Here is a 21810-nt window from a genome sequence, read left to right on the forward strand (position 1 = left end):
GCGATACTTAAAGGGTTGACGGTGGATAGGCAATGGCAAACATTTAAAGATCACATGGATGAACTTCAACAATTGTACATCCCTGTCTGAAGTAAAAATAAAATGGGGAAGGCGGCTCAACCATGGCTAACAAGGGAAATTAAGGATAGTGTTAAATCCAAGGAAGAGGCATATAAATTGGCCAGAAAAAGCAGCAAACCTGAGGACTGGGAGAATTTTGTAATACAGCAGAGGAGGACAAAGGGTTTAATTAGGAGGGGGAAAATAGAGTATGAGAGGAAGCTTGCTGGGAACATAAAAACTGACTGTAAAAGCTTCTATAGATATGTGAAGAGAAAAAGATTAGTGAAAACAAACGTAGTTCCTTGCAATCAGATTCAGGTGACTTTATAATGGGGAACAAAGAAATGGCAGACCAGTTAAACAAATACTTTGGTTCTGTTTTCACGAAGGAAGACACAAATAACCTTCCGGAAATACTAGGGGACCGAGGGTCTAGTGAGAAGGTGGAACTGAAGCATTTTCTTATAAAGCGGGAAATAGTGTTAGGGAAATTGATGGGATTGAAGGCCGATTAAATCTCCGGGACCTGATAGTCTGCATCACAGAGTACTTAAGGAAGTGGCCATAGAAATAGTGGATGCATTGGTAATAATTTTCCAACCGTCTATCGACTCTGGATCAGTGCCTATGGATTGGAGAGTAGCTAAAGTAACACCACTGTTTAAAAAAGGTGTGAGATAGAAAACAGGTAATTATAGACCGGTTAGCCTGACATTAGTAGTGGGGAAAATGTTGGAATCAATTATGAAAGATGAAATGACAGTGCATTTGGAAAGCAGTCATAGGATTGGTCCAAGTCAGCATGGATTTATACAAAGGAAATCATGCTTGACAAATCTTCTGGAATTTTTTTAGGATGTAACTAGTAGAGTGGACAAGGGAGAACCAGTGGATGTGGTGTATTTGGGCTTTCAAAAGGCTTTTGACAAGGTCCCACACGAGAGATTGGTGTGCAAAATCAAAGCACATGGTATTGGGGGTAATGTACTGACGTGGAGACAGAACTGGTTGGCAGACAGGATGCAGAGTGTTGGGATAAACGGGTCCTTTTCAGAATGGCAGGCAGTGACTAGTGGAGTAACGCAGGGCTCAGTGCTGGGACCCCAGCTCTTTACAATATACATTAATGATTTAGATGAAGGAATTGAGTGTAATATCTCCAAGTTTGCAGATGACACTAAACTGGGTGGCGGTGTGAGCTGTGAGGAGGATGCTAAAAGGTTGCAGGTTGATTTAGACAGGTTAGGTAAGTGGGCAAATGCATGGCAGATAGAGTATAATGTGGATATATGTGAGGTTATCCATTTTGGGGGCAAAAACACGAAGGCAGAATATTATCTGAATGGCGGCAGATTAGGAAAGGGGGAGGTGCAATGAGACCTGGGTGTCATGGTTCATCAGTCATTGAAAGTTGGCATGCAGGTACAGTAGGCGTTGAAGAAGGCAAATGGTATGTTGGCCTTCATACCTAGGGGATTTGAGTATAGGAGCAGGGAGGTCTTACTGCAGCTGTACAGGGCCTTGGTGAGACCTCACCTGGAATATTGTGTTCAGTTTTGGTTTCCTAATCTGAGGAAGGACATTCTTGCTATTGAGGGAGTGCAGCGAAGGTTCACCAGACTGATTCCCAGGATGGCAGGACATATGAGGAGAGACTGGGCCTTTATACACTGGAGCTTAGAAGGATGAGAGGGGATCTCATAGAAACTTATAACATTCTGACGGGACTGGACAGGTTAGATGCGGGAAGAACGTTCTCGATGATGGGGAAGTCCAGAACCAGGGGACACAGTCATAGGATAAGAGATAGGCCATTCAGGACTGAGATGAGAAGAAACTTCTTCACTCAGAGAGTTGTTAACCTGTGAAATTCCCTACTGCAGAGAGTTGTTGATGCCAGTTCATTGGATATATTCAAGAGGGAGTTAGATATGGCCCTTACGGCTAAAGGGATCAAGGGGTATGGAGAGAAAGCAGGAAAAGGGTATTGAGGTGAATGATCAGCCATGATCTTATTGAATGGTGGTGCAGGCTCGAAGGGCCGAATGGCCTACTCCTGCACCTATTTTCTATGTTTCTATGTTTCGGGGCCGGTTTTACGGGGGCAAGAAGCAGTACCACCCGGAAGAGCTGCGCCAGTGTGCAACGCCCCTGGTTGTGACACTGGCGCAGTGTTTGACTCCCGCGCGCCCCGTAGTGACCGCCTGGGAAAACGGGCGGTCCGACCTATAATGACTGCAGAGAGGTAAGTAATGCCAACTTAAGGTAAGTGTGATTGTTTTTACTTTTAATTCTTTTGTGAGTTATGTTGTGGTGGCGTGGGCTCCGTATTGGGTAAGTTTTTGTGTTTTTTTCAGGTTTTCTTTCCCCCCCCCAGGCATCTCTCGGAGCGTTCCCAGCCCGGCTCTTTAGCTCGGGAGTTTCCCATGCTGACACCCAGAGAGAGGTGTATAACCCCTCCTTTAGCGCTGCTCAGGGCCCAGCTGCCCAATTTTGCTGACTGAGGCGCAAACTGTTCCCGGGCGCAAACTTTACCGCCCCGCCGCCATTACCTCCCTGAAATCATCAAACCCGAAAATCCAGCCCTGTATCTTATACTTATGACCTTAGTTTGATGCCCTACCATTCCTCCATATACTCCCGGAAGAGATTACTGCAGCACCTTATGCCCTAGGAGCCATGGCTTAAATTTCTTCTGGAATGATGGACTCTGCCCCCTCCCCCTGCCACCTCCCCCCAGAAAGCTGGCATCAATTTTAACTGTGCACTCCTCCCATCTCACGACTCGACAATTCCCCTTTAAATGTGGCAGCCTTCACTTTACACGCTTAGCCCTATGTCCAAGAGGCAAAGTGGCTGGGTTGAGACAATCATTAAAGGTAACCTTAGCAGGTTTTGAGAGCCAGCACTGAATCTATTGATTCTGGTGCTGGAGTTAGAGACTAGGCAGTCTCTAAAACACACACCGATCAGCACAACAGTAGTTTCTGAAATGTGAGACATACATAATATCTATGTCTTTATTTGCGCCTGAGGATAAGCTAAAGCAGGAATGATTACAACCGAGTTAGAATGATTATTATATTTACGCATCAACATACTCACAAAAGCGAAGCTAGGGTTTATTTTCACTTCAGACCACTGCCGACTGTTCAGCTCAACAAAGGCAGTGCTTCACAGAACAAAAAGATCGCATTTGTTAATTAAAACTACAGAGCTGGCTTCCTGGGTTCTCCTCTTCAGTAATATTTGTTTGGTATTCTCGGTATTGTGTAGAACGAACAGTGCAGAAATAGGCCATTCGGCCCAACTGGCTGTCAGTGTTTGTACTGCACACCAGCCTTCTCCTGCTCAATTACATTGCTACCCAAGGGTATTCAGGGATTATGAAGCCAAGACAGGGAGATGAAGTTAGGATACAGCCATGATCTTTCTTTTAAGTGTGGGCATCACTGATAGCCCCAGCATTTATTGCCCATCCCTAATTGCTGTTGAGGAGGCGCTGGGTGAGCCACCTATTTGAACCGCTGGTGTCCATGTGGTGAAGGTACACCCAGTGTTGACTTTTGCAGATTGATACAACTGAGAGGCTCGCTGGGCCATTTCAGAGGGCAGTTAAGAGTCAATTACATGACTGTGGGTCTGGGGTCACATATAGTCCAGACTGGGTAAGGACAGCAGATTTCCTTCCCATGAACCAGCTGGGGTTTTCTGACAATCCATTAGTTTCATGGTCACCATTACTGATACCTGTAACTAACATTTTTTAAATTCCAGAGTTATTGAATTAATTGAATTTAAATTCCCCCAGTTGGCATGGTAGGATTTGAACTCACATCTCTGGATCATTAGTTCAGGCCTCGGGACTACTAGGCCAGCAACATAACCATTATGCTACCTTCCCCTAATGGTAGAACAAGCTCGAGGGTTCTGAATGGCCTATTCCTGTTCCTATGTTTCAAGCATGCACTGACTTCGGAAACACTGATTAGGGCCAAAATTGCCCCTCCCGATAAGGCCTCTGGCCCCCTGACAGCAGCGGCCACGGCGCAGCGTGGAATGGCCGCCGACTCGCCGCGGAGGGGCCACCATTTTTTCCATTTTCCTGCACGCGCTGACCCCTTCCCGAAATTGCTCCGCCTAATTACCCTTTAATTAAAGGGAAGGTGGCGCTGTCGGCGACCCCATATATTTGGCCAACTGCCAGGTCGGGCCGACAATTATGCCCCCGGGTTTGGCCGGGCCGCCAAAAAGCAGCTTGGCACCCCCTCTTGGGTACCAGGCCTCTGGCCCGGCCGAAACTCTCCTTGGTGGCCCAGTGGACAGAACTTAAAAATGTGCAGAGCTCGCAGCGGCCCTCCCCTTTAAGTGACGGCTCACAATTTAAAAAAAAATTGAAAGTAAAACAAAAGAGAAGAAAATTAATTGGAAGGTTTGAAAACATTGCAAAATACTCTATCGTCCATTGGCTTCAACTCACATCGATGTGAGTGAATTGCATCAAATGATAAGTGTTTCTGCAGTCAGGGCATGCTAGGAACAGGAGTAGGCCATTCAGAACCCTCGAGCTTGTTCCACTATTCGGGAATAGTAGCACAGTGATAATGTACTGGACCAGTAATTCAGAACCTTGGACTAATAATCTGTTGACCTGAGTTCAAATCCCACTCCTACAGCTGGGGAATTTAAATTCAGTTAATTAAATAAATCTGGAATAAAAAAGCTAGTATCAGTAATGGTGCCCATGTAACTGCTGGATTGTTGTAACAATCCATCACTAATGTCCCCCAGGAAGCAAATCTGTCGTTCTTACCCGGTCTGGCCTATAAGTGACTCGGGACCCAGACCCACAGTAATGTGTTTGACTCTTAACTGCCCTCTGAAATGGCCTAGCAAAACCATTTGAGGGCAATTCGAGATGGGCAATAAATGCTGGCCTTGCCAGCGAGACCCACACCCCGTGAGCAAATAATAATAATTTTAAAAAGTTCTGCTTCAACCAAAAAACTTTGGTCCATCCTTAGGCTTTCAAGTTTATTCTGATCCTGAACTTGATCTTCTGGCATAAAATATAATGGGGGTATTTGGCCCTGTTGTGTTATACTGAGCTTCGGAACACGAGTTGTTGATATAAATTCCCAACACCAAGTCTCCACGCTCAGTATGTCTCCCACTCCCACCCCACTTCCCGCATAAGTACCCGCTTCCCAACATCAACTCTGCGGAATGATCTTTCCAGTTAGCACTACAATGCATGTCAAAGGTGGTATTCCAATATTCATCTTCAAACAAAGCATTTTTATATTTGCACTTCTCTCTCTGTTACAGCCTTTCCTGTCCCTTGATTGAATTAATGTTGCTCCCCTGTGCATTGTCTCTCTCTTGTTCCTCATAAGCTGGAAATTCTCTCTCCTACATATCCCTTCCTCCTCCCTGTATCCTTGTCATGTTGAAATAACATCACCTCTCACCCTTACACACATCCAGTTGTGGATTAGAACACAAGAATTAGGAGCAGGAGTAGGCCATACTGCCCCTCGAGCCTGCTCCGACATTCAATGAGATCGTGGCTGATCATCGATCTCAACTCTAGTGTCCCGCCCGATCTCCATATCCCTTGATGCCCCTACGCTCCAAAAATATATCTATCTCAGCCTTGAATATACTCAGAGACTCAGCATCCACAGCCCTCTGGGGCAGAGAATTCCAAAGATTCACAACCCTCTGAGTGAAGAAATTCCTCCTCATCTCGTTCTTCAATGGCCGACCCCTTATCTTGAGACTATGCCACCTAGTTCTAGACTCTCCAGCCAAGGGAAACAACCTCTCAGCATCAGTCAATCCCCTCAGAATCTTGAATGTTTCAATGAGATCACCTCTCATTCTTCTAAACTCCAGAGAATATAGGTCCATTCTACACAATCTCTCATCATAAGACAACCCTCTCATCCCAGAAATCAATCTAGTGAACCTCTGTTGCACCGCCTCCAAGGCTGAGCAGAAATTTTCTCCAAATGAATATGGGGAGGACCGAAGCCATTGTTATCGGTCCCCGCCACAAACTCCGTTCCCGAGTCACTGACTCCATCCCTCTCCCCAACTTCTGTCTGAGGCTGAACCAGACTGTTCGCAACCTTAGTGTTATATTTGACCCTGACATGAGCTATCGACCATATATCCGCAGCATAACTAAGACCGCCTATTTCCACCTCCGTAACATCGCCCATCTCCACCTTTGCCTCAGCTCATCTGCTGCTGAAGCCCTCATCCATGCCTTTGTTACCGCTAGACTTGACTATTCCAACGCACTCCTGGCTGGCCTCCCATATTCTACTCTACATAAACTAGAGGTGATACAAAACTTGGCTGCCGTGCCCTAATTCGCACCAAGTCCCGCTCACCCATCGCCCCTGTGCTCGCTGACCTACATTGGCTTCCGGTTAAGCAACACCTCGATTTCAAAATTCTTATCCTTAATCTCAAATCCCTCCATGGCCTCGCCCCTCCCTATCTCTGTAATGTCTTCTAGCTCCACAATCCCCCGAGATGTCTGCGCTCCTCCAATTCTGCCCTCCTGAGCATCCCTGATTATAATCGCTCAACCATCGGTGGCCGTGCCTTCAGCTGCCTGGATCGTAAGCTCTGGAACACCCTGCCTAAACCTCTCCACCTCTCTACCTCTCTTTCCTCCTTCAAGCTGCTCCTTAACACCTACCTCTTTGACCAAGCTTTTGGTCACCTGTCCTAATTTCTCCTTATGCAGCTTGGTGTAAAATTTTTAATCTGATAACACTCCTATGAAGCACCTTGGGACGTTTCACTATGTTAAAGGTGCTATATAAATACAAGTTGTTGTTGTTGATTTATTGTGTCCCCCTTCCAACTCTTTCGAATCTTGGCGGCATCTTGAATGATGGGCCTTGGCCCCTCAGACAGGTTTCTCAATGTTTAACGATGAACCTCCTACACTATGCGCGCAGGATCACAAAACAAACATGTACAGGGATGAAGGCAATAGGTCCATCTCAGAAAATGGAGACGAAGTCTACCGTCACAACAGCCGACTGACTCTTGAACGGCTCCTAGGGGCTGAATTTCCTCGGAGCATTGGCCGGAACTCTATTGACAATCTGTATTAATGACTTGGATGAAGGGACCGATTGCAATGTAGCCAAGTTTGCTGATGATAGAAAGATGGGTGGGAAAGCAATGTGTGAGGAGGACACAAAAAATCTGCAAAGGGATACAGACAGGCTAAGTGAGTGGGCAAAAATTTGGCAGATGGAGTATAATGTGGGAAAATGTGAGGTTATCCACTTTGGCAGAAAAAATAGAAAAGCAAATTATAATTTAAATGGAGAAAAATTGCAAAGTGCTGCAGTACAGAGGGACCTGGGGGTCCTTGTGCATGAAACACAAAAAGTTAGTATGCAGGTACAGCAAGTAATCAGGAAGGCAAATGGAATGTTGGCCTTTATTGCAAGGGAGATAGAGTATAAAAGCAGCGAAGTCCTGCTACAATTGTACAGGGTATTGGTGAGGCCACACCTAGAGTACTGCATACAGTTTTGGTCTCCGTATTTAAGGAAGGATATACTTGCATTGGAGGCTGTTCAGAGAAGGTTCACTAGGTTGATTCTAGAGATAAGGGGGTTGACTTATGAAGATAGGTTGAGTAGGTTGGGCCTCTACTCATTGGAATTCAGAAGAATGAGAGGTGATCGTATCGAAACATATAAGATAATGAGAGGGCTGGACAAGATGGATGCAGAGAGGATATTTCCACTCATAGGGGAAACTCAAACTAGGGGATATAGTCTCAGAATAAGGGCCGCCCATTTAAAACTGAGATGAGGAGGAATTTATTTTCTCAGAGGGTCGTAAATCTGTGGAATTCACTGCCCCAGAGAGCTGTGGAGGCTGGGTCATTGAATATATTTAAGGTGGAGATAGACAGATTTTTGAGTGATAAGGCAATAAAGGATTATGGGGATCGGGCAGGGAAGTGGAACAGATCAGTCATGATCTTACTGAATGGCGGAGCAGGCTCGAGGGGTCAAATGGTCTACTCCTGCTCCTATTTCCTGTGTTCTTGTGGAAGATCGACATAAACTCGGGAAGCCTATTCCATGCGTTGACAATATTTTTACCACTTTAACTGCCCGCGTGTCTCCCTGACAATAGTCTTAAATTTCCCCATTCACCAGTTTGAACTTATGCTCCCTGTAACTGCTACTCTAGATTTACTTTGTCAGGATATAAAGGCCGAGATAGGAGATAAAGATCAACATTCTATTAGCCTTCCTGATTGCTTTTGGACATATTAAGTGTCAAGTAATAACACCCTGACATCTTTTCCATTCGCACCTTTACCTATTCTCCTCAGCAGAGAGGCCAATAACCAGGGGGCACAGATTGAAAGTAACTGGGGGGTGGTTTAGAGAGGAGTTGAGGAGTACTTTTTTCACCCAGTGTGTGTCTGGAACTCACTGCCTGAAAGGATGGTAGAGGCAGAAACCCTCACCCCATTTAAACAGTACTTGGATGTGCACTTAAATTGCTGTAGCCTAGAGGGCTACGGACCTAGAGCTGGAAAGTGGGATTAGGCTGGAGAGCTCTTGGTCGGCCGGCGCGGACACAATGGGCCGAATGGCCTCCTTCCGTGCTGTAAATTTCTATGATTCTAAGGCCGGAATTTTCTCCTAAAAAAAAATGGGTGCGTTTGGCACCTTAAAGTATTAAAAATGACCACCTTTGATCCTCATTCACCCACCTCCCCCGCCGAACCCCAGCAGATTCCTGGCTGATCCCTCCTCCCGCGATCCAGAGCCGTCCCCCCCCCCCCACATCCCCCGCCCACCGCAATCCCCGATCTCCAACCGATGCTCTCTCTCCCCCCTCCCAATCCCCAACCCCTGACTCCTGCCGATGCTCTCTCTCCCTCTGGCGATTCCCGACCCCTGCTGATGCTCTCTCCCCCTCCCGACCCCCGACCCCTGCCAATGCTCTCTCTCCCCCCCGACTCCCGATCCCTGTCAATGCTCTCTCTCCCCCTCCCAACCCCCGACCCCTGCCAATGCTCTCTCCCCCCACCGACCCCTGGCCCCTGTCAATGCTCTCTCTCCCCCACCGACCCCCGACCCCTGTCAATGCTCTCTCTCCCCCTCCCGACCCCCGACCCCTGTCAATGCTCTCTCTCCCCCACCGACCCCCGACCCCTGTCAATGCTCTCTCTCCCCCTCCCGACCCCCGACCCCTGTCAATGCTCTCTCTCCCCCTCCCGACCCCTGGCCCCTGTCAATGCTTTCTCTCCCCCTCCCGACCCCCGACCCCTGTCAATGTTCTCTCTCCCTCTCGCGATTCCCGACCCCTGCCGATGCTCGCTTGCCCTCCCGACCCCCAACCCCTGCCAATGTTCTCTCTCCCCCTCGCGATCCCCGACCCATACCAATGCCCTGTCCCCCCCCCCCCCGATCCCCGACCCATACCAATGCATCTCCCCCCCCACCCCCACGCCAATCCCGACCCCTGCCGATTGTCCATCCTCCTCTCGCTATCCCTCCCCCATGCTTCTGATGCCTACCAGGCCCGCAACCAACCCGCCTTTCAATCTGGCTGGCTGCGGGTGAGAATCCGAAGTCCTCGCATTCCAATCAGGCCCTGCCATTAAAGTTAGCAAGGCCTGAGGGAAACACGGCCTCCCGGAATTCCTGCCCACCTCTCTCTCCCCTGCCCCCTGCCACCGCCACCAACCCGCCTACCTGGGGAAAATTCCGGCCTATGATTCTAGTTCTGCACCACTCACAGTCTGTGTAAGTCACCCTAGTTTACTGGGTTTTATGTGGAACCTTAGCTACACTTGGGGACTATGGTGCAGAGTCTGGCATTGAAATTTCTACAGTAACTTGATCCCAATATAGCTACACTCTGATATCAGCCAACCTTTATGCAAAATCCATTACAAGCTGCTAACCCCTGGAGGTGTTTGTGCGACACCCAGATCCCTAAGTTGCGGCTGAACCTTTCAGGGATGATATATGGACCAGGATAACCGCATGAGGATAAGTGTCCACTTATTGTGCCTTTACAGGTCACACAAGTACTTTCAGGCCATTAATTCCAATGACCTAAATTAACGAAACCTATCGGAGCAGCAGCAGTTTTGCCCTATCCTACACTTTCTTACAAGGCTTTGCCAAATGTATGGATACAACCGTGCATGGTAACCCCTTCCATCGGCACGTAAAGCCTGCCCCTGACAAACCTACTCTACACTGTCCTGATCTGGCAACACAGTTCAGCTGTTTGCTTTGCTCATTGCTGCTTCTCACTACTTGACATCTGAAGTGTCAGGTAGTAACACCCTGAGCGCCCCCCCCCCTCCCCCTCCAGTCAGCTATTCCTACCCCATTGAAAGACTATGTAAGCATTCCATCGTTTCTTCAACGGGTTCTGCCTTCGAGGCAGAACTGTAGCGACAGAACTGCAGAGTTCAAAGAGCGAATGTCAGCATCAAACAACGTTTACGCGCTTTTACGCGGGAGAAGCCGCGTATGGTCAAAAATTTGAATGGGGCACGCAGCCCGTTAAAGGGCTCACGCACCAAAAAGAAAGTCAGGGGGAACATTTCCATCACCGCCTACCCCTTCACTTAAAAAAAAAAAAAATATATATCTATAATTGTGAATAATCGTGATGAAGTTAAACACCGATCTTAATATTTTTCTGCCTATTATTGGTCATTCTTTTTAATTGTGTTGTTTCCCCTTCCACCTTTCTTTCCTGCTTTTCTCTTAATGACGGGGACTTATTCTGGGTGCAGTTCCACAGACGCTGGTAGTCCCCTGACACCCAGCACACGTGGCAGCTGTCCAGCCGGCAGTGTGGGCGTGGGGGCGACTGCAGTCCAGCCCACATCCTCACCCGCCATCCATGTATACTCCAGAAGAGCCTCTGAGTCAGAAGGTTGTGGGTTCAAAAAAAAGATCCAGGCTGACACTCCAGTGCAGTGCTGAGGGAAGCGCTGCACTGTCGGAGGTGCCGTCTTCAGGACGAGGCATTAAACCAACGTCTGCTCTCTCAAGTGGACATAAAAGATCCCATGGCACTATTTCGAAGAAGAGCATGGGATTTATCCCTGGTGTCCTGGCCAATATTTATCCCTCAACCTAAATAACAAAAAAAAAAGATTATCAGGTCATTATCACATTGCTGTCTGTGGGAGCTGGCTGTGCGTAAATTGGTTGCCGCGTTTCCCACATTACAGCAGTGACTACACTCCAAAAGTATTTAATTGGCTGTAAAGCGCTTTGAGACATCTGGTGGTTGTGAAAGGAGCTCTATAAATGTAAGTCTTTTTTTTTTATAAAAGAGGTCAGCAGATAGCAAGGTCTCTGGCCGATTTTCACCCCTCTGCCCCTGAAACACTGAGGCTAACTTCAGCGAGTTGTTGTGATCTGGAGTGCGTGGCCTGATAAGGCGGTGGAGGCAGATTCAATACCAACTTCCAAAAGGCAAGTGGATAAATGCCTGAACTGGGAAAAAGTTGCAGGGCATAAGAAATAGGAGCAGGAGTAGGCCACCTGGCCCCTCGAACCTGCTCCGCCATTCAATAAGATCATGGCTGATCTGATCATGGACTCAGCTCCACTTCCCTGCCCGCTTCCCATAATCCTTTATCGCTCAGGAATCTGTCTATCTCCGTAGGGGGGAGTGGGATTAATTGGATAGCTCTTGCAAAGAGCCGGTACAGGCATGATGGCCTCCGATGCTGTATCTTTCTATGATTCTATGATTCTATCTATTAAATCGCTGCAGCTGATCTATTCAGATGAGCACCAATTCAGAGCATAAAATCGTAGAAATTTACAGCACGGAAGGAGGCCATTTCGGCCCATCGTGTCCATGCCGATCGAAAAAGAGCTACCCAGCCTAATCCCACTATCCAGCACTAGGTCCGTAGCCCTGTATGTTACGGTTCTTCAAGTGCACATCCAAGTACTTTTTAAATGGGGTGAGGGTTTCTGCCTCTATCATCCTTTCAGGCAGTGAGTTCCAGACCCCCACCACCCTCTGGGTGAAAAAAAGTCCCATCAAATCCCTTCTAAACCACTTTAAATCGATGGCCCCTGGTTGTTGACCCCTCTGTCAAGGGAAATAGATCCTTCCTATTCACTCTATCTAGGCCCATCATAATATTATACACCTCAATAAGGTCTCCCCTCAGCCTCCTCTGTTCCAAAGAAAACAAACCCAGCCCATCCAATCTTTCCTCATAGCTAAAATTCTCCAGTCCAGGCAACATCCTTGTAATTCTCCTCTGTACCTTCCCTAGTGCAATCACATCTTTCCTGTAATGTGGTGACCAGAACTACACACAGTACTCTAGCTGTAGCCTAACTAGTGTTTTATACAGTTCAAGCATAACCTTCCTTTTTATACAGTCCAAGCATAGGTTAATTCGGCTGGATTGACACAGTGATATCATGGCACAAGTAAATCTGATTCAGCTTTATCTGCCTCGTAACCGGTGCAAGAACATGAGATCGTCAATAAGATTAAGTCGTATAAATAGTCATGCCAATCAAATTGAGACAACCTGCATTCTTCACACAAACTGTACTGAGTCAATCTGAACTGAGTCAATCTGTGCTGGATTAATCTGAACAAAGAGAGTTTGCCTTTTTGCTGGTAAACTCCACATGTGTCACAAATGAAACTCTTTTTTAGCTGAAATTGGGTAATTGACAGCTGTTCAGGAATGAAACTAGCGCCAGCTGCGTTTTCTGTTTATTAGGCAAAGCATTTTCTCAGTTTTATCTAAAAGGAGGCCGGGGCAGGTTAGAATTTGCGATTATGCGTTTTCGATTATTGGTCTAATTATCAATCAATAAAGGAAGGGACTGAGTTAGCAAATGTGTCTGTTCCTCAGTAACTGCACAGGGCACCAAAGGAGGAGGAGGAGCTCCGTGGCAATGCAGCTACCTTGGCCGCACTGTACAAAGCGAATACACGGCGCAGTACACTGTCGAATGAATGGCACCAGTTCAACACAGGACAAAATATCCTCCACCATTGGGTAATGCAGCATAAGGGAAGAGGATAAGTGTAACAGGTCCTTTTGCAAGCCACCCGTCTATCCCCTCCCAACCTCAAGGAAGGCCTTTGTTTCCAAGCCCCTACCCTCACCGTTGGTCTTACCTTCCATGGTGTTGGTAAGGACACTAGCTGCACTGACTGCCCGCTCTCTTTGATGTGACTCCTCCAGGTAACTCACAGAGATACGATGATCTGTCAGCAAATGCTTCTTACTCATTTCATTTTCCGATTGGGAAGACTGCTCAGGAGAAACAAAGAACAGAGTTAATCCTGGAGCATGATATCCTCACAAAAAAATCCCTGCTTAAGCTATCAGGAGACAGACACTGAACAACAGAAATAAAAACAGAAAATGCTGGGAATACTCAACAGGTCAGGCTGTATCTATGGAAAGAGAAACAGAGTTAACCGATGACCCTTTCTGATCAAGGGTCATCGACCTGAAATGTTGAGGCAGAAATCCCGGCCTCCCTGGGTCCGTACGGAGTGTGTACGGACCCGGGAAGGCATCGCAAAAGCCGGTTTTCAGCGCACAATGCGCGCGCACCGAAAACCGGCTTTTCCGATCTGTCAAGCTGGAGCTTGACAGATCTTCCGTATCTTGGGAGCGAGGACATTTGCAAGGGCAAGATTGCGGTATTTACCCATATCTTGCCCAGCAAATGTCCTGAAAACTCTTGTGCCTGATAAAAGCAGGCATATAGCCCACTTTTACAGGCGTAAGAGTTTTAAAATACACAAGAACATTTTAAAAATAAAATTATAAAAACACATTTTATTGTTATAAACCCTCCCCATTACGGAAAGTTTATTTTAAACCATAATTAAAAAAACTTTAAAAAAATTCGGAACAATATATATATATATTTAAAATACATAAATAACTTTAATTTAAATTAATAAAAATATGTGGTATATTTTTTCTATTTTTTATTAGTGTTTTGGGTGTTTGGGGGAGGGGATGTTCTCATTCATAATAATGGGAACTCCAACTTACAGAGTACCCATTATGATGAATGAGAACATACTTTACCTGATTGGCTGTCCAGAGCCATGTGACTGCAGCTCCAGGCCTGCGCACATCCTGATGTGCACGCGCTGCGACTCGCAGTCAGTGGAGGCCTCAGTACCGAGAACTTGTGTGGGTGCAGCAGGATAAGGTAAGTGCGCATCTTTTCAAAAGTCTTTTACCCGATCGCCCGCGGGAAGCAGCCGACCGGGATTTCTGGGCCGTTAACTCTGTTTCTCTCTCCACAAATGTTGCCTAACCTGCTGAGCATTTCCAGCATTTTCTGTTTCTATTTCAGATTTCCAGTATCTGCAGTAATTTGCTTGTGACACTGAACAACTGATTTCCTGGTGTAACCTCTCCATCATTGATTCCATCAACCTTTCATTCAAGCATCAACTGGACAGACTGCGTGCCTGTGTCTATTATTCATTTTCAACAGCTTCAAAAATGACATGTTCCCTTATGTTTCAGTGGTTTAAGAATGTAATAATGACTCTCTCCTCCTGCCCAATTGCTTATGTTTCAAGGAGGTATGATGTGATGAGAGAAAGAGAGAGAAAGAAAAAGAACAAATTTACATTTATATACTGCTTTTCATGACCTCAGGAAGAATGAGGTCAGAAGATTAGGGGAGGCAATATAAACTAAATAGTACAATTTCAAAAGATGTACAGGAACAGAGAGACCAGGGGGGGGGGGGGGGGGGGGGTTGTATGTACACAAATCTTTAAAGGTGGCAGGCCAAGTTGAGAAGGTTGTTACAAAGCATACGAGATTCTTGGTCATTGAATAAATTTAAGACAGAGATAGACAGTTTCTTAACCGATAAGGGAATAAGGGGTTATGGATTTAAGACAGAGATAGACAGTTTCTTAACCGATAAGGGAATAAGGGGTTATGGGGAGCGGGCAGGGAAGTGGACCTGAGTCCATGATCTGGCCAGCCATGATCTTATTGAATGGAGGAGCAGGCTCGAGGGGCCGTATGGCCTACTCCTGCTCCTATATCTAGTGTTTTGATGTTCTTATACACAGAGGCATAGAGTACAACAGTGAAGAAGTTATGCTAAACCTTTATAAAATACTAGTTAGGTCCAAGCTGGAACATTCTGGGCACCACACGTTAGGAAGGATGTCAAGGCCTTGCAGAGGGTGTAGGAGAGATTTACCAGAATGGTTCCTGGGATGCAGGACTTCAGTTATGTGGATAGACTGGAGAAGCTGGGGTTGTTCTCCTTAAAGCCGAGAAAGTTAAGGGGAGATTTAACAGAGCTGTTCAAAATCATGAAGGGATTTGATAGAGTAGATAAGGAGAAACTGTTTCCAGTGGTAGAAGGGTCGGTAACCAGAGGACACAGGTTTAAGGTCATTGGCAAAAGAACCAGAGGTGAGATGAGGAGAAATTCTTTTATATGGTGAGTTGTTATGATCTGGAATGCACTGCCTGACAGGGAAGCAGATTCAAAAATAACTTTCAGAAAGGAATTGGATAAATACTTGAAGGGAAAACATTTTCAGGGCTATAGGGAAAGGGCAGGGGAGTGGGACTAATTGAATCGCTCTTTCAAAGAGCCACCATAGGCACAGTGGGCCGAATGGTCTCTTCCTATGCTGTATCATTCTATAACTTTATGATTCTCAGGACATCCCAAATCGCTTTACAGCCAATTAGTACTTTTTGAAGTCGCTGCTGTAATGTTGGAAAAACGGCAACCAATTTGTGCACAGCAAGGTCCCACAAACAACAATGAAACAAATGACCAGATCATCTGTTGTGAGCGTCGGTCGAGGGATAAATATTGGCCAGGGCAATGGGAGAACTCGGCTGCTCAGGAACTGTTATGGCCAGCCAATCCACTAAGCTGTCATTGAGGTATCAGTTTGTTTCGGTTAGAAGGTTAAGGGTTCAAGCCCACCTTCCGAACTTGTGCACGTAACTTAGGCTGATGCTTCAGTGCAGTAGCAAGAGAGTGCTCAGCTGTAAGAGAGCGAGTGCAACTGTAAGAGATGCCATCCTTTGGGTGAAGCTGTAAACCAAGGCTGTTTCCAACAGATTTGGTGGTCATTAAGGACTCTGTGGCATTTCTTTGAAAATTCATTCCGACAGTGCCAAAAACAGATCAATTTGCTATTTGTAGGATCTTACTGTGCACAAGACAGTTGCTGCAGTCACCTACTAAACAAAAGTAACTCCTCTCGACAGCAATTTGCTGCATTGAAACAGTTTTACCATCCCACTCCCGCCCCCTCCCCCCCTCCACCTCCGAAAGATGCTAATGTGTTGCTGGGCTACAGTTCCACAGGTGCTCTTCATCTGTGAGCCAAACCAGTGAATATCAGAAAGACAACTTAACCCATCGCAGACCAGCTCAACCCTGCCCTGACCCAGTGTCCGCACTTGTCAGCGTGGACACCTCCATCGGTAAGGCTTATCTTTTATAAGGACAGGTTTTAGCCTGTCAGCTTTTGTCTTTTTCTTTCCACCAAACAGAGTCAAGACTGACCATAATACAATCCTGTCTTGACTCTACACTTTACCAAGTTCAGACTTGTGAGACAGAACAATACAGGATGTTTCTTCATTCATCCCTAATGATAATAATAATAATGGGAAACAGGGAAAGGACATAGACTTTGAACAAATATTTTGTATCGGTCTTCACAGTAGAAGACACTAAAAGCATCCCAATAATTGATAATCAAGGGGCTATTGGGGGCAACTTAAAACAATCATTATCGCTAGAGAAAATGTACTAGGCAAACTATTGTGACAAGTCCCCTGGACCTGATAGCCTGCATTCTTGTGTCTTAAAAGAAGTGGCTGCAGAGATAGTGGATGCATTGATTGTAATCTATCAAAATTCCCTGGATTCTGGAGCGGTCTCTGCGGATTGGAAAACCGCAAAGGTAACGCCCCTATTTAAGAAAGGAGGGAGACAGAAAACAGGAAACTATAGGTCAGTTAGCCTAACATCTGTCTTTGGGAAAATGCTGGAGTCCATTATTAAGGAAGTAGTAGCAAGACGTTTAGAAAAACATAATACAATCAAGTAGAGTCAGCATGGTTTTATGAAAGGGAAATCATGTTTGACAAATTTGCTTGAGTTGTTTAAGGATGTAACGAGCAGGGTGGATAAAGGGGAATGAGTAGATGGCATATATTTGGATTTCCAGAAGGCATTCAATAAGGTGCCACATAAAAGGTTACTGCACAAGATAAGAGCTCACAGAATGGGGGGTAACATATTAGCATGGATATAGGTTTGGCTAACTAACAGAAAACAGAGAGTCAGGATAAATGGGTCATTTTCAGGTTGGCAAACTGTAACTAGTGGGGTGCAGCATGGATCAGTGCTGGGGCCCTCAACTATTTACAATCTATATGAATGACTTGGATGAAGGGACCAAGTGTAATGGAGCCAAATTTGCTGATGATAGGTGGGAAAGCAAGTTGTGAAGAGTACACAAAAAATCTGCAAAGGGATATAGATAGCTTAAGTGAGTGGGCAAAAATTTGGCAGATGGAGATAATTTGGAAAGTGTGAGGTTATCCACTTTGGTAGGAAGGATAAAAAAGCACATTATTATTTAAATGGAAAGAGATTACAAATGCTACTGTACAGAGGGATCTGGGGGACCCTGTGCATGAAACACAAAATGTTAGCATGCAGGTACAACAAGTAATCAGGAAGGCAAATGGAAAGTTGGCCTTTAATGCAAGGGGGGTGGAGTATAAAAGTTGGGAAGTCTTGTTACAACTGTACAGGGCGTTGGTGAGACCAAACCTGGAGTACTGCATAGTTTTAGTCTCCGTATTTAAAGAGGGATATACTTGCATTGGAGGCAGTTCAGAGAAGGTTCACCAGGTTGATTCCTGAAATGAAGGGGTTGCCTTATGAAGAAAGGTTGAGCAGGTTGGGCCTTTGGTCACTGGAGTTTAGAAGAATGTGATCTTAATGAAAGGTATAAGATTCTGAGGGGGTTTAGCAGGGTAGATGCAGAGAGGATGTTTCCCCTCATGAGGGAATCTAGAACTAGGGGGCATAGTTCCAGAATAAGGGGTCGCACATTTAAAACAGAGATGAGAAGGAATTTCTTCTCTCAGAGGGTCGTGAATCTTTGGAATTCTCTACCCCAGAGAGCTGTGGAGGCTGGGTCATTGAATATATTTAAGGTGGAGACAGATTTTTGAACGATAGGGGAGTGAAGGGTTCTGGGGAGCAGGTGGGGAAGTGAGATCAGATCAGCCATGAGATTATTGAATGTATGAGCAGACCTGAGGGAAAAAATAGTCTACTCCTGCTTTATTTCTTATGTTCTTATGTATCCAAGGGTTAACTTTACTAAGAGTAATCAAAAGAAGCACAAGCAATTTACAATAGTATCAAATGCACAATAATTTCTAATTATTAGCCCACACTAACCTATCCCATTAAATCCCTTATAACGGTTAAAATTGTCTGTGTGCTAAGTGATTAATTGAAAGCAAAGACACTCACAGAGGGTTAATTCCAGCCGTGGTCAACAATCAGAAATTAACTCCGTGATTTCCTTAGTAACGGACCAGGTTATCAATTCTCCTGACTGCAGTATGTGATCTCACGTGTTACAGCCATTTTATACTCTTTTTCTGGATGTTTACCCACCGTGTATGCAATGGTCTAGGTTTAAAACAAAGGGATACTCTCTCACATGATGAATAGGTTTTTTATTCTCTTATCTCCTGGACAGTCTTTTTCCACAGTTCTCAGACAAGTGTCTCGCAGCTCTGAGGTGTTAAAAAGCCTTTTGAATTCGCACAGCCTTGTGGGTCACTAGAAAATGGTCAAGCCAGGTTCAGCCAGCTTGGAGCAGTTTGCAAGCATAGTTATTAGCAGAAAATGAGACGAAGAAACATGCTATAGTCTTACAGCACCTCTTGACAGTACAACTGTAGCACAGCACGCCGACTGCCATCCAGAGTAGCTGGCTCAGCATAGAAACATAGAAACATAGAAAACATAGAAAATAGGTGCAGGAGCAGGCCATTCAGCCCTTCTAGCCTGCACCGCCATTCAATGAGTTCATGGCTGAACATGAAACTTCAGTACCCCCTTCCTGCTTTCTCGCCATACCCCTTGATCCCCCGAGTAGTAAGGACTTCATCTAACTCCCTTTTGAATATATTTAGTGAATTGGCCTCAACTACTTCCTGTGGTAGAGAATTCCACAGGTTCACCACTCTCTGGGTGAAGAAGTTTCTCCTCATCTCGGTCCTAAATGGCTTACCCCTTATCCTTAGACTGTGACCCCTAGTTCTGGACTTCCCCAACATTGGGAACATTCTTGCTGCATCTAACCTGTCTAAACCTGTCAGAATTTTAAACGTTTCTATGAGGTCCCCTCTCATTCTTCTGAACTCCAGTGAATACAATCCCAGTTGATCCAGTCTTTCTTGATAGTTCAGTCCCACCATCCCGGGAATCAGTCTGGTGAATCTTCGCTGCACTCCCTCAATAGCAAGAATGTCCTTCCTCAAGTTAGGAGACCAAAACTGTACACAATACTTCAGGTGTGGCCTCACCAAGGCCTTGTACAACTGTAGCAACACCTCCCTGTCCCTGTACTCAAATCCCCTCGCTATGAAGGCCAACATGCCATTTGCTTTCTTAACCGCCTGCTGTACCTGCATGCCATCCTTCAATGACTGATGTACCATGACACCCAGGTCTCGTTGCACCTTCCCTTTTCCTAATCTGTCACCATTCAGATAATAGTCTGTCTCTCTGTTTTTACCACCAAAGTGGATAACATCACATTTATCCACATTATACTTCATCTGCCATTCATTTGCCCACTCACCTAACCTATCCAAGTCACTCTGCAGCCTCATAGCATCCTCCTCGCAGCTCACACTGCCACCCACCTTAGTGTCATCCGCAAATTTGGAGATACTACATTTAATCCCCTCGTCTAAATCATTAATGTACAATGTAAACAGCTGGGGCCTCAGCACAGAACCTTGCGGTACCCCACTAGTCACTGCCTGCCATTCTGAAAAGTACCCATTTACTCCTACTCTTTGCTTCCTGTCTGACAACCAGTTCTCAATCCACGTCAGCACACTACCCCCAATCCCATGTGCTTTAACTTTGCACATTAATCTCTTGTGTGGGACCTTGTCGAAAGCCTTCTGAAAGTCCAAATATACCACATCAACTGGTTCTCCTTTGTCCACTTTACTGGAAACATCCTCAAAAAATTCCAGAAGATTTGTCAAGCATGATCTCCCTTTCACAAATCCATGCTGACTTGGACCTATCATGTCACCATTTTCCAAATGCGCTGCTATGACATCCTTAATAATTGATTCCATCAGTTTACCCACTACCGATGTCAGGCTGACCAGTCTATAATTCCCTGTTTTCTCTCTCCTTCCTTTTTTAAAAAGTGGGGTTACATTGGCTACCCTCCACTCCATAGGAACTGATCCAGAGTCAATGGAATGTTGGAAAATGACTGTCAATGCATCCGCTATTTCCAAGGCCACCTCCTTAAGTACTCTGGGATGCAGTCCATCAGGCCCTGGGGATTTATCGGCCTTCAATCCCATCAATTTCCCCAACACAATTTCCCGACTAATAAAGATTTCCCTCAGTTCCTCCTCCTTACTAGACCCTCTGACCCCTTTTATATCTGGAAGGTTGTTTGTGTCCTCCTTAGTGAATACCGAACCAAAGTACTTGTTCAATTGGTCCGCCATTTCTTTGTTCCCCGTTATGACTTCCCCTGATTCTGACTGCAGGGGACCTACGTTTGTCTTTACTAACCTTTTTCTCTTTACATACCGATAGAAACTTTTGCAATCCGCCTTAATGTTCCCTGCAAGCTTCTTCTCGTACTCCATTTTCCCTGCCCTAATCAAACCCTTTGTCCTCCTCTGATGAGTTCTAAATTTCTCCCAGTCCCCGGGTTCGCTGCTATTTCTGGCCAATTTGTATGCCACTTCCTTGGCTTTAATACTATCCCTGATTTCCCTAGATAGCCACGGTTGAGCCACCTTCCCTTTTTTATTTTTACGCCAGACAGGAATGTACAATTGTTGTAATTCATCCATGCGGTCTCTAAATGTCTGCCATTGCCCATCCACAGTCAACCCCTTAAGTATCATTGGCCAATCTATCCTAGCCAATTCACGCCTCATACCTTCAAAGTTACCCTTCTTTAAGTTCTGGACCATGGTCTCTGAATTAACTGTTTCATTCTCCATCCTAATGCAGAATTCCACCATATTATGGTCACTCTTCCCCAAGGGGCCTCGCACAATGAGATTGCTAATTAATCCTCTCTCATTACACAACACCCAGTCTAAGATGGCCTCCCCCCTAGTTGGTTCCTCGACATATTGGTCTAGAAAACCATCCCTTATGCACTCCAGGAAATCCTCCTCCACCGTATTGCTTCCAGTTTGGCTAGCCCAATCTATGTGCATATTAAAGTCACCCATTATAACTGCTGCACCTTTATTGCATGCACCCCTAATTTCCTGTTTGATGCCCTCCCCAACATCACTACTACTGTTTGGAGGTCTGTACACAACTCCCACTAACATTTTTTGCCCTTTGGTGTTCTGCAGCTCTACCCATATAGATTCCACAT

At 45.7% G+C, this 21810-nt stretch overlaps 1 protein-coding gene across 5 annotated transcripts in view; it reads right to left on the reverse strand.

Moving 5' to 3' along the window:
- The window catches only part of scn5lab (sodium channel, voltage gated, type V-like, alpha b), a 473466-nt gene that overhangs the window by 251888 nt on the left and 199768 nt on the right, over positions 1–21810 (reverse strand). For all 5 annotated transcript variants that reach the window (XM_070881666.1, XM_070881669.1, XM_070881665.1 and 2 more), the window contains one exon: positions 13264–13399. In XM_070881666.1, coding sequence (XP_070737767.1) covers positions 13264–13399 — 136 coding nt within the window. The remainder of the gene's footprint in view (positions 1–13263; positions 13400–21810) is intronic.

Source organism: Pristiophorus japonicus, chromosome 5 (genome assembly GCF_044704955.1).
Source record: "Pristiophorus japonicus isolate sPriJap1 chromosome 5, sPriJap1.hap1, whole genome shotgun sequence".
In the NCBI taxonomy this organism is placed as follows: Eukaryota; Metazoa; Chordata; class Chondrichthyes; family Pristiophoridae; genus Pristiophorus; species Pristiophorus japonicus.